This window comes from Coturnix japonica, chromosome 5 (genome assembly GCF_054131305.1).
Source record: "Coturnix japonica strain WE chromosome 5, WE-NBRP24, whole genome shotgun sequence".
Lineage (NCBI taxonomy): Eukaryota > Metazoa > Chordata > Aves > Galliformes > Phasianidae > Coturnix > Coturnix japonica.
In genome coordinates this window covers 52,529,311-52,544,896 of record NC_140667.1, presented here as the reverse complement: position 1 = coordinate 52,544,896, position 15,586 = coordinate 52,529,311, and the positions used below count along the sequence as shown (strand labels likewise).

Below are 15,586 nucleotides of genomic sequence, written 5' to 3'. Positions count from 1 at the left end.
CGTACTAGAGACTGCCCAGCAGAGATACTGCCCATCTCCCTTCACACCTGTGGCTGGTTTAGTGGGTGTGCTGTGATGGGCTGATGGTTGGATGATTTTAGTGGTCTTCTTCAACCTTTATGTGATTCTATGAGTCACAGAATCATATGGAGATGCAATATCTGGGCGGAGAAGGCAGAGAGTAGCAGGGCTGGGTCTGGCTTCTGAATGGACCTGCTTTACCTGGCTGCTGCTGCTGCAGCCTACATTAACGAGGTACATAAAGAATACGAGTTCCTGCTTGCTGTGCTGCTGGCCTTGAGGAGTGTTTATCAACCCTGACAAATCTTTGTTTAAACTTTTGTCCAAAATGCTCCATGATGGAGAAAACTTTTCCTCCTCAGGTCCAGTTCCTTCTGTCGAGAAGTTTTCACAGTCTCTCTAAACCCTAAACTGTAATTGAAGCCCATCATTCTCTTCTTCCACCCCTGGTGGCTGATTGTTCACAGTTTAACAGATATCCCTGCACAAAGTTCATGCTGGTGAGGGCTTTGCCAGCCAGATATGCTGGGATGAACAATAGCAGCATGGAAAGAAGACAGAGAACTAGCAGATGCCTGTGTCACCAAAGGGTAGGCATTTTCAAATGTGTATATGAGATCCAAGCCAGGAGAGGAAAGAGAATCAAAGCACAAGAAGATCAAAAAAGATGCTGTGAAGGATGAGTCAAAAGTAACTGCAGCAGAACTGAACAGGCATCATCTGTTTGGCGACGAGGGAGAAAGGGGAAAAAAAGTGAGAGAACATTTAAGTGGAGTGGTTGAGCTCTGTTTGTAAGCCTGGGGAGAGAAGGCAGCCCCACTGCTTAGTGCTGGGACGTGATGTACGAGGTGCTGTGCTAAAATGCTGCTAAGGTTTCTTTACACTGAGCAGCAAGGGGGTGGCTTCAAGCTCTGCTTCTTGTCAGCTGCGAACACTGTGAGTGATCCCGGTTTAACTCCTCTTTTCTCCTCACCGCGCTGTCCTTGCCAGTCTCTCATCCTTAAAAAGAAAATAATAATAAAAAATAATGAATAAAAGGTAAGAATTGAGCTGCTGATGCTTCTCTTTCAACCCTTCCCATCCAATTTTCTTGCACATTTTCCCTGACCAAAGGATCAGAAGTATTCCTGAAGAAGTACACGACACTTTGCAGGGCTCAGGGCTCACCAGGATCTGCACTGCTTAGGCTCCTTTGCTAAGCACAAGCTCTCCTTTCAATGCTTTGGGTTAGCACCAAGGCACTTGAGACAGCACCGGGTGGTTCAAAGTGAGCTCTCTTCCTGGCTAACCAGATGGGCTGCTGCCTGTGAAAAGGAAACGAATGTCTTTGTGAGGCTCTCATCTGACAGGAGCGTCTGGAGAAGCTCTAATGTCGCTTCCCCACAAGCAGCTGTCTTCTGCATCCTCTTCCGTGGCCTCCTGGGGGACTTCTTGCTTTGCTAACAGTCTGTCCTTCCTTCCACGTTCCCTCTGGATGGAGCTTTTTGCTGAAGGGTTTCCTGTTCCTTTCCCTTCACTCACACAGAGCTCTGCCTCCTCAGACACAGCAGTGTAACTGTTCACACTGGAATAGCTGAGTCTTAAAGAAAGAGGACCCATACCAGAGTAATGATCTGTTTTCCAGCCGCAGTCCCTGCACAGCTGGTGGGATGATCTGCAGCAGGTAACAAGAGGTAACAGCCTTACATTGCAACAGGGGAGGTTCAAGTTGGATATTAGGAAACAGTTCTTTACAGAACTGCCCAGGGAGAGGCGGGGTCACTGTCACTGTGTGAAGAAAATGGAAGATGTGGCACTGAAGGATGTGGTCTAGAAGAGGGCATGGGCTGATGGCTGGACTGGATGATGTAGGGATCTTTCCAGCCTTCATGATTCTATGATTCTACACATAGGGATGCCCAAAACGACGCAGTGGGTGGGATGGTGTCATTGTCCCCTCGCTTCTAGCACTTGTTCTCACTTCACATCAGGGAGTCAAATCATTGTGGTGACTCCATGGGAAGCACCTGCCCCTTCACCTGAGGGATGGGTGGTGGTGCTGGTGTGAGGGAAAGCAAGGTTGTGTCTTCTCATGCAATCCCAAAGTCAGATCAGGTTTGAGTAAGGAGGAACTGGACTCCTGAGGGACATGCTCAAGGTGTTAATGGTTCCTCAAGTCTCAGATTTTGCCATAACAATACAAAGACGGTCCCGTTTTGACAGGCTGGAATAGCGCTATTGTCTGAATATCTTCACTTTTGTGTTCAAAGATCCTAATTCGTGCTTGATAAATTTGGCCTGTGCATCTTGTTGACAGCGTGACAATGTGTCAGCGCTGTACAAACACAAGGAAAGGAACACAGGGTGAAGAAGCCTGCGAAGAGCAGAATGAATGCATTGCAGGCATGCTGTAGTTGCCCATCACCCAGCAAAACTGGTTTTGTTTGACAAAAAGAATAGAAACGCTGCCAGGACATTTTGCTTCGGTTTAAGTTATTTGCTTGAATTGTTTGTGGTTAGGAACGAGTGCAAGGTTCACTTGTAATAATAACGTAACCATGGTGATATGTAACACAAGCTGATGTCAGTCTGATTTGCTGAATAAGACTTATGTCCTTATATATTATCCGATGCAATTAAGAAATGATTAGTAAATTAACATTGGAATCGATTAAAATAAAGTATTAGAGGTCTCGTGGCAGCTGTGGGTCTTAAGCACAGTCCCCAAGTGGTTGTTTCTGGATCATGTATCATCCTGCCCCAGACGTTACAGCAAGGAAAGCAATTGCCTTCATTTTACAGGCAGGGAATTGTAATGTTGCTCTTAATTTCTGCAATTTCCTGCACTCGTTTCAGTGTGGCCAGGCAGAAATGAACCTAGGAAAGGCAACAAGTGGTATCTGCTCTCATTTCATCTAAAAGGAACGGAATGGTCAGGAGGGCTGGAGGGTGGAAAGACTGTGTGCATCACACTTTGCTTTCTACCTCAGGCAATCAGCAGTGAGATGGTAATATGGAACTCCTGCCTCTTTGGTGCCTCGGTTTCTCTGTTGGCAAAATGCACAGAGATGACGGCTCTAGCAAAACTCTGGAGCTGAGCCTACGTGTTTTAGACTCACTGCCCATCACACAACTACTGCTTTCCTGGGAGCACTGTTATATAGGACCAGTGACAGCCATCTGCTTTTCTCATCTTGTAAGCTCTGTGGGGCAGAGCCACTTCTTTCTTTGCGGCATTGCTCCCACCTGGCAATACAATCACAAGAGGTGAGCCAGGATAATCAAAGAAGATAAGCATTTTCATAACCGCCTCTGCACCAGGCAGAATTACACCTCTCAACACATCCTAGCAACGGAGCTCCTCCTTCACATTCCCTCTTTCTTAGCAAATAACTCACTGACTCCATCCTTGCAGTTTCCACGTGCAAGTTTAAGATGGAGAGACTGGGAAGCCGTGGCACTGTTGCTCAGAGCTGCGGGTGCCCCATCCCTGTAGGTGCCCAAGGCCATGGATGGGGCCCTGGGCAGCCTGAGCTGGTGGGGTACAACCCAACTCATGACAGAGAGTTGGAATTGGGTGATTCCTTCCAACCCAAACCATTCTAAGATTTTTCTTTGGGAATTATTAATTGATTGACCCACTGAAGGCAAAGCCACCACACAGTGAAGAGTAAGAGCAAGTCCTTCAGGTGTTCAGTAGCCCAGGAAAGGAAATGCTTCCTGATTTGGAAGCTTTTTTTCTTAAGAACTCTATTACTTAGCCCTTACCAAGAGTTTTGGGATGTTTCATTTGCTAAGATAGAGGCCTCCAAAGGTCTGCTGAGCTTCAACCTTGTTCTTTCACAGCCTTCTGTAACTCTTCCATCACTCCCGATGTCTTAGCTCACATCTTTTCTTTCTGATGTTCTCATCATTTTAACGTTTCTTGCTGGCTGCTCATCATACACCTCTTGCACTGCTGTCCAGCCTTCAAAGTTCCTCCATTTCTCTGGCACTTTATTATTCCTCTGTCCATGCGGTGAAACCTGAGCATCTCTGCTACAGGTTGCCCTTCCCTTCCTCTTTGGTGCTCCCAGTCGTGCAGTGAGTTTGGTTCAGTAGAGCCAAGCTGTGTTATCCTCTCCATGTGATGCACGCAGCTGACAGGGTTTGGCAGTTCTCGTGTTGCTTTTCCTTCCTGCAACTGATGCACTGTGAAGGATGAACATGGAGATGTAAGCAGGGAGAACAGGAGACTGGCAGCGTCCTGTCCTCTTCAGAGTGGAAGAGCTGCCTTGGGAAGGACAATATCGGACAGGAATCTGCAATAAGTGGCAATATAAATGAATCAGAGCATTAAGGCAGCAGCTAGCCAGCACTGCATTTTATATTTGAAGCTATGCCTACCTTGCACAGAGCACAATAGAAAAGAGTTGGAATAGCTCTGCATAAATATTGCATGAAGCCTTATGCACAAATGTATACAAAGCACAGAGCTACCTGCAAAATCTGGCTGCAAAGCATGAAGGATAATGTGGGCACTCTGTGGTCCTCTGTCTGCTGGTACCGGCCTGGGGAGGTAACTGGCATTGCAACACAGCTTTCAGCATAAACATGCTGAGAGGGTACTGTGTGCTAAGCACCATGCAGGAGATGAAGCCATGGAGCAGGCTTTAGGTCAGCAGTGATGCCCCATATACTGTGGGGCTGGCACTGAGTCTGTTGTCTGCGGGCAGGGAGAGGCAGAATAGAGGGGTAGTGGTCCAGTATAGGGCTTGGTGTTTTTCCTTCCAGTTTTGCTCAGCAGCCTCAGTCAACCTTTTGCCCGTGGGGTTTCCCCTTGTCCTTTCAGTGGACCATGGAATAACGATCTGGATTTACTGCAGGCTCTTTGTGACAGCGACCACCACCTACAGTGGATGAAGCAGGTTCCTCTCTCCCCACAATATATCGTGTGCTGCAGACATCAGGACAGCCCTGTCTGAGAGCTCAGCGCCAGCACACCACAGCCACAGCCTGAGCAGCACAGGGTGAGCATTTCGCTATGCCCATAATGTCTGAGAGCTGCCCTATGGCAGCTACTGTGCTTCCAAACAAACCCCACATTGTGAGGGACTCCCTGAATGCTTCCTTCGCTCCCGTTCCATTCTCTACCCCTCAGAACAAGCCCAGAATTCAGTTTTTGTGCTATTTGCAGCGTAACATTTTCCTCTCTTTATCTTCACCGTCTGCATTTTTCCCCCTCCCTCTTTCCACCGCCAGCCCAGTGCGAGCCTAATTGCACATCCCAGCCTGCAATTAGTTCCTGTGCCCTATGAAGTACACTTCATTATGGCTTTTGGGGCCGTGCAGCAACACCTCCCCACTGCTTTGATCCCTGTGCTGTGGCCAGCACCCTGACAAGAGCTGCTTTTTCAGCTTCAGCACCTTCTCACCCCATCACTTATTCAGGTGAGATATCGGGATCATGGAATTGGTTGAGTTGGAAAGGATCCTTAAAGGATGTCTGGTCCCACTCCCCTGCAATGCAAAGGGACACCCACAGCTCCATCAGGTGCTCAGAGCCCATCCAGCTTGACCTTGGTATCTGCAATGATGGGACACCACCACTTCTCTGAGCACCCTGTGCCAGTGCCTCACCACCTTTATTGTGAAAAACTTATTCCTTATATCCAACGGAAATCTCCTCTCTTTTAGTTTGAAACCATTTCCCCTTGTCCCATCGCAACGATCCCCGCTGCAGATTTCTGTTTCAAACGCACCGGGCTGCTGTTGGGGCGTGATCCAGAACTGGAGACGCTGGGGAACACAGCGAGGAGCACCGGGGCTCCGTCTCGTTCCAGCAGCGCACAGCGGGCACGACGGAGCCCGGCGGGCGGTGGGATGGGGAGGCGGAGCGCTGCGGCCGCAGGAGGTGGAGGAGGACGGGGAAGCGGGCGTGGAGCCCGGGGAGCCCGAGGAGGGCGGAGCGGCGGTGGGCGGGCGCGGGGCGGTGGCAGCCGGGGAGGGAGCCGGGCGCTCCGCAGCCCATTCGCGAGCCGTAGCGGCGGCGGAGCGGAGCGGCTGAGCCGCGATGAAGCCGAGCCCGACGGCGGCCGCCGCCGCTGCGGGGCCGGGGTTGGGGCAGGCGGCGGGGGGAGCAGATGCTCGTTGGAGGGAGAAGGGCGAAGCGGAGGCGGAGAGACAGAGAACCCGGGAGCGGCTGGAGGCCACGCTGGCCGGGCTGGGCGAGCTGGAGTACCTAAGGCAGCGGCAGGAGCTGCTGGTGAAGAGCCTCCTGCTGCGGAGAGCCCCGGGAGCTCAGGGCGGCCGCGGGGAGCAGCAGGGCGAGGGGCCGCCGCCTCGCAGCCTGGAGGAGAAGTTCCTGGAGGAGAACATCCTCCTGCTGCGGCGGCAGCTGGTGAGCCGGGCACGGGGGGTCGGGGCGGGGAACGTCGCCGTGTCCCGCGGCGCTGAGCCGGGCCGGGCAGTGCCTGGTGCTCCCCGGGGGGTGCGTGTCGAGCACCGTTATCCCGCTGCCTGCATGTCCCGGCCGTGCCCTGTGCCCTCAGCATCCCTCGTGGGTGCGTCCCGGCGACAGACGGGCAGAGGACACCGGGACGGGACGGGATGGGACGGGACGGGAGCGCCGGCGTTCGAGCGGCTCCCGGCGGCGGCCCCGGCTCTGGCGGAGGTTCTCCGTCCTCTCTTCGGTTTGGTTCCTTGAGCCGGACTGGCGGTTGCCTGGCCCGACTTCCATTCAAGGCAAGGGATGCGCTCCCGTTGCCTTGAATGGAAGTTGGAAGCGAGCTCCTGGGTTGGAACCCCGAGAGGAGGTAACGAGCAGAGCTCTGGCACGGCCAGGGTCGGGAGCCTTAAAAGAAGGGATGCTTTTGTTGGGAAGGCGCTTTGTAGCTGCTGTGGGAAGAGATGGAAAGCGGCAAGAAGCAGCAGATCATTTTTCAATGAAAATAGCGTACAGCTGTGCCTGGCCTTCTTTTGTGCACGGCTCAGCATTTGCTTTCACCGAGGGAGAAGCAGAACTGCGTGATTTATTTGCTTGATTCCCCATCTCCACCCCTCCCCCCCCTTTTTTTGTTAATTTTTATTTAATTTTTTGCCTTTGGCACGTTAACTGTGCCATTCCAAGGATGATTTTCCTCTTTCCAAAATGCCAGTGGAACGGTCTTGCTGCTCGCTCAGTAAGAGATGCCAAAGGGCCATACTGAAGTACCAGAGATCCTTGGTAGCGATCCATTCATTCACTTGACATTGCGGACTGGGGCCAGGCACGCTGGCCCCATGCCGGCTGGGGATGCTGGTGGCAGTAGGTGGCGCAGAGTCACCGCCCAAACCCCACTGCTCTGAAAGGTGGGCAAAGGTTGGCTCGCCCCTTTGGTTCTCCGAGGATGGTGTTCAATGCCAGCGTAGCTTCAAATGGCCCCGTTAATACTGGCAGCGTTCGCTTTCCCTTTGCCGGAGGATTGGCCCAGCCCCGGGGAAAGGTTGTCCTTGATTTAATGGGTTTAGAGCATCAAAACTCTTTGCTCTGAGCGGATCAGAGCACCGCTGGGCTCAGATCAAATGATGCGCTTAGGAAAAAAAAAGAAAGCTCCCTCCTGCTTTCCCCAAAGCCAGAGCAATTAAAAGAGTACGAAGCAGAACAGGTGATGGATAAGCAACGCTGTAATACACACAGGGGAACTGATTGTGTTGACTGTGGGTTAATGAGTGCCTCGCAATATCATTTCTTATTGCTTATTTTATGCCGTCAAATTACCTTCATAAATAGCCCTAAAGTTCATCTCCCAGCAATTCTGTACAATTATAATGGGAGAAGAGGAAGAATGACCCTTCCTGTTGCACTGCTAAACTAATAAAAGGGTTGCAGTCCCAGCTCTGGGAATCCTGCTCCTATATGGTGGAACGTGGCCTTACACTGCAGCAGAACGAGGCGGTTCCCTCACGACAGACACTTGTTGGCAGAGCTGTTCCATCCCATTGTGTGAACAGATGCACTCTGTGACTAGCATCACTGGTGATCGTCCCCTGTTACATTGGCAAAGCTGTATTTTCACTGAAGGAACCCATTTTGTATGCGCAGGTCTGGTTATACCATATCATACAGAACAGCTTTGTTGTTACAGCTGTGTTCTTGCAACAGAGTGCTTTGCCAGCACAGTGTATCGTGGGGCATGCTCCTTATGTAGAACTGGCTGGAAGAAGCTGGAGTTGGAGTGCCTGCAAGATTCTTCAGTTAAGTGTTTATCCAGAGTGGCTATCTAGAATGTCAGGACTTTCTCCTGTTTTTATTATTATGTTTTAAAGAACAAGGCATTCACATAGCCCTGAATGCAGAAGCCGATTGTCCTTGGAACCCCTTCATACCTGCCCCACTGAAGGAGCTGATGTTTGCCTTCTTGTTTTCCAGAACTGCTTGAGGAGGAGGGATGCTGGCCTATTAAATCAGTTGCAAGAGCTAGATAAGCAAATTAGTGACCTCCGTCTGGACGTGGAAAAAACAACAGATGAACACCTTGAGACAGACAGTCGTCCAAGTTCAGGTGAGGCCAATGGTCAGCAGGATGGAGCCTCCCATGGTACCCGGAATTAAACTGCCTGTAGTTCTTAGCTTCACCACCACGAATGTCTATAACACGTTCACGCTCTGATAATTAGTGCCGACTAGGAAGGTTCACCTGCTGTTGGAAAGGCTGCTGTTAGTAGGCAACACATTCAGAGAAGTATTTCAGGCTTAATTAGATTTGCAGTGTTTGGGTCAATTTTTTTTCTCAAGGCCACCCACAAAACTTCCAGTCCTCCTGCATATTAGGAAGGAGGTTGCAGGAAAAATGGTACAAGGAGGCACCAACAGCAGAGGAAAGATGTCAGAGTTGATCTTGTAACCAGATGGAGTGGTGAATCTAATAACTGAATCCCTGTTGTATTGGATTTCATTCTGTTCTGACTGTGTTGGAGCCAGTAAATGGTATTTAACTGTGGGGAGCCTTCCATAGAGGATCTAGGCTTGTTCTGACAGCACTGAGGAATGGAGGACCTACCAACTAATCACTTGCGCTGTTGAAACCATTGCTTAGTTCAGATTTGAACTTGACTCGTTCCCATACTGATTTGTCAAATGGTTTTTCCCTGTAGACTGAGGTCTTGCTAGTGCCAAGCCTTTTCTCCTCTTGGAGGTGCTATACATTTTAATTCCCAGGCTTTTTTGATGAGCTAAACAGGTCAGTTCATTAAGTCGTTTGTTTCAAGGCATTTTTCCAAGCTCTTAAATAGTTTTATGGCTCCATTCCAGTTTTTCAGCTTTGTTTTAAGCTTGCTAGATTTGAGGACTAGGCACACTGTTCTAATGTCTTTCTTACCACTGCCATGTAGGCTGGTGAAGTCATTTCCCACCTGCTATTCATTAGTCTCTTTGTACATCCAACAATCTCATTAGCCTTTTTTTGGCCATACCATTAAGCTTGATTGAGCTTCTTTTCCATGCTGACTAAGTCCTTTCCAGGAGTATCATTTTCCAGGATGCATCCTCATTCTGTAGACATGCCCAGAATTCCTTTTTCCTGAACGTACAATATAAATCTTGTTTATAACGTGTTGCATTTTTCTTAAGTAGCCCCAGTTTACCTGGACATTTTTCTGCCTGCACTCCTTTCATGCCATCCTAAATATTAAACCTGTGTCTAGAACTTTGATGAAAATAATGCGTAGCGTTGGGCCCAACTCTTGGCAAAGATGTGTAGTCAAGTGATAGCTGGGGAGTTTGGGTTGGAAGGTTGAATGCACTGTTATATGAGTGGGCTGGCCAGCACAGCCTCGAGCCTTCTTGCTTAAATCTGTAATCCCCTGTTAAGGTTAAAACCTCAACCCCTGTAAAAGCTTAAAAAAAAAAAATAGTTTAAGATTTCATATGGTGAGCAAAGTTGTGTTCTTTTAAGTGCTTTACTATTAAAGGGAATTCTTTGTAGCAGTAAGGATATTACTAAATTGTGTGCTGTTTTTTTGGATGACTGAATGAAATCCCCGTACTAATTGCAGGAGAAAGCCAACATAAACATCAGCTGCACTGCCTTTTTAGGGACACAAATGGTAACTCTATGTAGGCATAACTAATATAAATGCAAACTCTTATTTTTGTAGGGTTTTATGAGCTGAGTGATGGAGCTTCTGGATCGCTCTCCAATTCGTCTAACTCTGTCTTCAGTGAGTGTTTATCCAGTTGCCATTCTAGCACTTGCTTTTGCAGCCCTTTGGAGGCAACACTGAATATCTCAGATGGACGCCCTAAATCTGCAGGTATAGTAAAAGCAGGTCGAATACATCATACTCCAGGAGGTGGCTTTGGCTTTGGAAATACTACCTCAGGAGTATCTGGGTTGAATTAACCCTTCTTCTTTCCATTTGGTGTGCTGTGCTCTGAAAAGATTCCAGTGCCTACCATGTACATATTTTACAAAGATGGACCATTTCTTCTCCGCTACTTCATCTTTGCTTGTGAATCTGCCCCTCTAAACACATGGAAATAACATGTGAAAATATGGCAGCTGCTCTACCCAGCAGAGGGCAGTGGTACATGTGCACAGAAACACATTAGTCGGCTAATTTCTTGTGTTTTCTTTAAGAAAAGCATTTTAACTAAATAGCAATAATTAGAGGTACCTCTGAAGCTGTGCAATACAGATGTACCACTGTCATTATTGAAAGTAACCGAGTAGGAAGCTAGCTGCAGGTTGCAAGCCGTTCTGTTTGCAGCAGTCTTTTGTTCAGTTCTGATGGTCCTCAACACCCAGGTAACCACACTGAGCTGTTTTCTCTATTTATATATTAGAGATGGACATAATGAACAGAGTAAAAGTACTTTGTCTCTTTGGCAGAGAGCTGTTGATTTTTCTTTGACATTAGGCTGAAGTTGCAATCTTTAACGTGTCTGACAGTAAAATAGGAAGACCACCTTTGTCTGTTGTCCAGAAAGGATGCTTATGAGGGACTTCTGTGATCGAGTGTTACTGGTTGACATGGCAGCCATGCTCATTCAGAAGCCTTAGTCCAGTCTGGGTTGTGGAGGATGCTCCTAACCACAGTATTTCCAATTTCCTTTCTGCTCTTTAAGGTTAACTTATAGTGATTTTTTTGTGAATCAAGGATAAAATCCTTCAAGCTCTCCTGACTCAGAAATGGGAAAATTCAGCCTGGGATACATAGATTCCGAGATGCTGACAACTCCTCTAAGTTATCCTTTGAGCAGCTTGAGGTAATTTAATGTTCCCTGTTGAAAGGTACATCAGCCAAACACAAAAATATGCACAAGGCTTTCCAGCAGATTACTTTGCTGTTTTTTTTTCTGTATGCAACACAAAAATCTAAAGCTTTCGTTAATCATGCTGTCTCACTTGTAGGAATGAAATTTCTCAGTCTGGCATGTTTCAAAGAAGTCTTTTTGGCAACATTTCCTGACTCTGACATAGAATTTAGGAAATGTGGGAAAACTGGGAGGTGATCTGGAGGAAGTTCCTGTTCCTGACTTCCCTATTCTTTCTCTCCTGCCCACACAGGAACATCATCGCTATCAGCTAATTTCATCAAAGTATGTGAGACCTCTTTTGAAATAAGCCTAAGATAAGTAGCAAGCACTGAGCATTCAAATTGGAGCACTCTGGCTGAAGTTTCTAGCCCAGGGGTAGAAAACAGGACTGACAGTGATTTGCCAGGATCATTTAGGTTGTCCCCCTAACCAAGAAGACCAAGCGAACCATACTTTAATAAAATCACAATCTCAGGTGCTTGGATTGAAGCCTTGCTACTAAGGTTGCTTACATCCAACGTGAGTGCCTTAGTTATTAAATCTGACTCATGCATCTTGAAAGGCACTGGATGTCTCTTAAAGGACTCTCTTTGCAGAGCCAAGGCCTGGATACTGGCTGTATTGACCTGCACTCCTTGTACTTACATGGAAATATTAGCCTGTTTCCCATTCTTTAATTCTTTATTGTTCAAAGTGAATGCTTGTTACTGACATTATTACAATTATAAAATAGCTATGTTGCTCATATTAACAATCTGGATTTGCTTTTATATCCCAAGATATACTTGGAAAAAGTATGGGAGTGAAATTTGTCAGTAAGCTGGAAGCAACTCATTGGTCTCTTGTCTATGTTCTCGTGCTTCCCTTTGCATTTAGCGGGGTGAAATACAAAATTAATGTATGCTGAGGCCCACAGTGTGTGGGCCCCATACAAGTGACTGTGTAACACAGAAACATGATTTCTGAGTGGCTTGGATGTTAGAACAGGAAGCTCTCAGCAGCCTGGACCCAAGAGGGCTGTGGGTTTTATTTTTTCAGTGAAGAAGTCATGTTGGCACAAAGCCTCCATAGATGCAGTTAGGAAGAAACCCCTCAGCCCTTTTTATAGCTGTTGAGCAGCATCCCTGAGTGCAAGGTTTCTCCTGTTTGAACAGTAGTGCTGTAGTGAAAGCATTTGCGTAGTTGAGTCCAGTGCTCCTGACAGCATGTGAAAAGCAGCAGAACTGTCACTGGCAAGCTCTAAACTCTTGTAAATGCCTTTCAGATCTCATAGGCTGGATGGATTATAATAAGGAAAGCCAACGTGAGGACCAGGCCGCGGGCTCTGTGTGTCGCTCTTTGTCCACACCGCACTCAAATTCCCTCGATGTCGTTGCAGATGTCCACCCAAAGTACCAGTGTGATCTGGTGTCTAAAAACGGGAGTGATGTCTACCGGTACCCCAGCCCACTCCATGCGGTAGCTGTGCAGAGTCCCATGTTCCTTCTCCCTGTGACTGAGAACCCCCAGCGAGAAGAGGAGAGGCTTGACTGCGACATTACCGATGTTTGCGCCGGATCTGAAACAGACTCAGGAAAAGCAACTGATGCCTTTCTCCCACCAGGCTCCTGGCCTGCCTCGTGCCCGTCTGCCAGCAAGAGGATAGATGGCTACATCTTAAGCCTGGTTCAGAGAAAGACTCACTCTGTGAGGACTAACAAACCAAGGACAAGTCTCAACGCCGATCCCACCAAAGGGATCTTGCGACATGGCAGCATGTGTGTCAGGCAGGCTGCTGGTGTGGTTTCACACAGCAACGTCGTGAACCTGAAGAGTGCAAAGCAAGTGAGCTTGCCATCCAGTGGGGCAACTGCTCCAGACAACACGGCTCCCTCCCCACTCAAGCAGAGGCCGAGGGAAGCAGGTGGTGAACAGGTGGAGAGCAGAAAGGTGCTTTTACCATCGACTTTTCCACCCAGTGAAGTCCAGAGCAAGCATCAGCCGCGGGGTGCCAAGGCGGTGCCTCCAGAGATCAACCGACACACAGTGGCTGCCACGGGGGATGTCCCCAAGGAAGGCAGCCAGCACTTCGCTGCATCACCCAAAGAGAGCCCAGGGAAGCCAGTGGTGCTGCAGCCAGAGACCAGGGTCAGCCAGCCTCCCAAAAAGGTCCTGCTGAAGAGCAGCTCGCAGGCGGCTCACTCGTCATCACCTCCTGTGGAGGAGAGGCCTGCACTGGACTTCAAAAGCGAGGGCTCTTCCTCTCAGAGCCTCGATGACGGATTGCTGGTGAATGCCCAGTACATCCCAGCCCAGCAGCAAAGCGTTAAGCTCCACAAAGGCACCAGGAACGTCAAGATATTGAAAAGCTCTGCGCTGAAGCACAGGCCGCACCTCGCCAATGGGCTCGAGAACGGTGCTCAGGCCTTGCGGGAGAAAGGCAAGCCAATGGGCAAGAAGTGCCGCTTTCCCGATGAGTTGGATACAAATAAGAAACTGAAAAAGCCCTCCTCGAGGGGGAAGCGTGGCGGTGGCCTGCAGCCAGAGTCAGGCCTGCAGGGGCGGCCAACCGGCCTGCATAAATCTGTGGTCAGGTCGCACGGACACGGCCGGGAGGTGGTGGTGGCCAAACCAAAACACAAGCGGGCTGACTACCGCCGGTGGAAGTCTTCAGCAGAGATCTCCTACGAGGAGGCCCTGCGGAGGGCAAGGAGGAACCGAAGGGATGGTGTAGGAGTCTACGCTCAAGTTCCTCTGCCATATGTCAGCCCGTATGCCTATGTGGCCAGTGACTCGGAGTACTCGGCAGAATGCGAGTCTCTGTTCCACTCCACCGTGGTGGACACGAGTGAGGATGAGCAGAGCAACTACACAACGAACTGCTTCGGAGACAGCGAGTCCAGCCTGAGCGAGGTGGAGTTCGTCGGGGAGAGCACCACCACCAGCGACTCTGATGAGAGTGGGGGTCTCATTTGGTCCCAGTTTGTCCAGACACTCCCCATCCAGACCGTCACCGCTCCGGAGCTGCATGAAAATGCAGCAAAGGCCTTTGTCAAAATCAAAGCCTCCCATAACCTCAAGAAGAAAATCCTGCGCTTTCGGTCAGGCTCCCTGAAGCTCATGACGACCGTCTAATGAAGTGACTTGGTGGAATGTATCTGTTTCTGCTTTTGGAAGCAAGGTGCTTTTTGTGTACATATTTCCACAGATTTTTTTTGTTTTTGTTTTTTTTTATACAAATATTTAAAACTTAAGGTAAATTATGTCACTTGTCTTCAGAACTTGGGTGGATACTAGTGCCTTTTAAATGGAAATAAAAGACCATTACGTTTGTTTAAAAAAATAACCTATAACACTGCCATTTCAGTGGTGAACAGCCTCCGGTGTGTGGTATCAGAAGGCTTTGAAAAGAAGGCTCATGTTTTTGGGAATGGATCATCTTTGCCTAGATTTTTCCAATTCTGGGTCTTATACAGGGTATCAATAGCTTAAGGTCATACATTTTTTGGGGGAGAGGGGGAGGGCGTGTGGGTGGTCTTAATGTTTTTGCTTGTCCCTTTTCTGCTGCTCCTGGTGCCACATCTTGAACTTGTTCCTCCTGACAGTCCTGTTTTTGTTTCTTTTTCTTGTTGATTCTCTTCTTGAAGCTGGCCCCATCCTCCCCCAACCTTCTCCCATGTGGAAAGGGCTCCTGTTAAATCCATCTCCAAGGTTAAGTTGCCTTCTCGGGAGCGCACTCTGCTCTGATTTCCTGGGAGTCCCATTGTGGACTGTGGTGGTGTTTGGAATAAACTGTTGGAGCAGCTGCCCCAGGCTTAGTAACTTCAGTATATTGTGTAAAACTGCTTTTGAAAAGAAAAAACAAACCATATGCATGTCACGTGCATGATTATCAGTAGTTTTAATATTCCTGTTGATGTCCAATTTACTGTACATCATCCATGGCTGTTTTTATATATATATATCATTGTGTAAATTAATATAACACATCATATGCTGTAATAAACAGTCTGTTTTAATATTATTTTTTTTGAGTTTGTTACATTGGGACAGACTCAATTTATGGTTTTGTATTGGCGTTGTCACCACCTCAGTGTCTCTTTAATGTGGCCTGTTAACATTCCCTGGAATTCGGTTGTGCAGGAAATGGAGCAAGTTTAAAATGTTGCTGTGTGTGTGATTTGTGCTTTGAGAGAACTGGATAGCCATGGCTCTTCTTGTTCTTCCAGTGACTTGCATTTATTAGGGGCAGGATTGGGCCTGAGGACACTTCTCAAGCCTACTGTAGCAAACGCACTTCATTGGGGTGTTGGACTGGGTGATCCCAGA

The 15,586-nt window shown here is 48.4% G+C and overlaps 1 protein-coding gene across 6 annotated transcripts; it reads left to right on the top strand.

Moving 5' to 3' along the window:
* The first annotated feature begins 6,008 nt into the window (after positions 1-6,008).
* On the top strand, positions 6,009-15,281 carry DACT1 (dishevelled binding antagonist of beta catenin 1). 6 transcript variants are annotated; one of them, XM_085547838.1, is made up of 5 exons: positions 6,009-6,379; positions 8,390-8,522; positions 10,117-10,272; positions 11,529-11,560; positions 12,543-15,281. In XM_085547838.1, exon 5 carries the CDS (start codon positions 12,557-12,559, stop codon positions 14,390-14,392), a length of 1,836 nt encoding a protein of 611 aa, XP_085403964.1. In that variant the 5' UTR covers positions 6,009-6,379; positions 8,390-8,522; positions 10,117-10,272; positions 11,529-11,560; positions 12,543-12,556; the 3' UTR covers positions 14,393-15,281. The 6 variants fall into 6 exon arrangements, with proteins under 6 accessions (XP_085403964.1, XP_015721258.2, XP_015721256.2 ...); XM_015865772.3 differs by lacking the exon at positions 11,529-11,560 and having other exon boundaries at positions 10,117-10,179; positions 12,657-15,281; XM_015865770.3 differs by lacking the exon at positions 11,529-11,560 and having other exon boundaries at positions 10,117-10,179.
* The last annotated feature ends 305 nt before the right edge of the window (positions 15,282-15,586 follow it).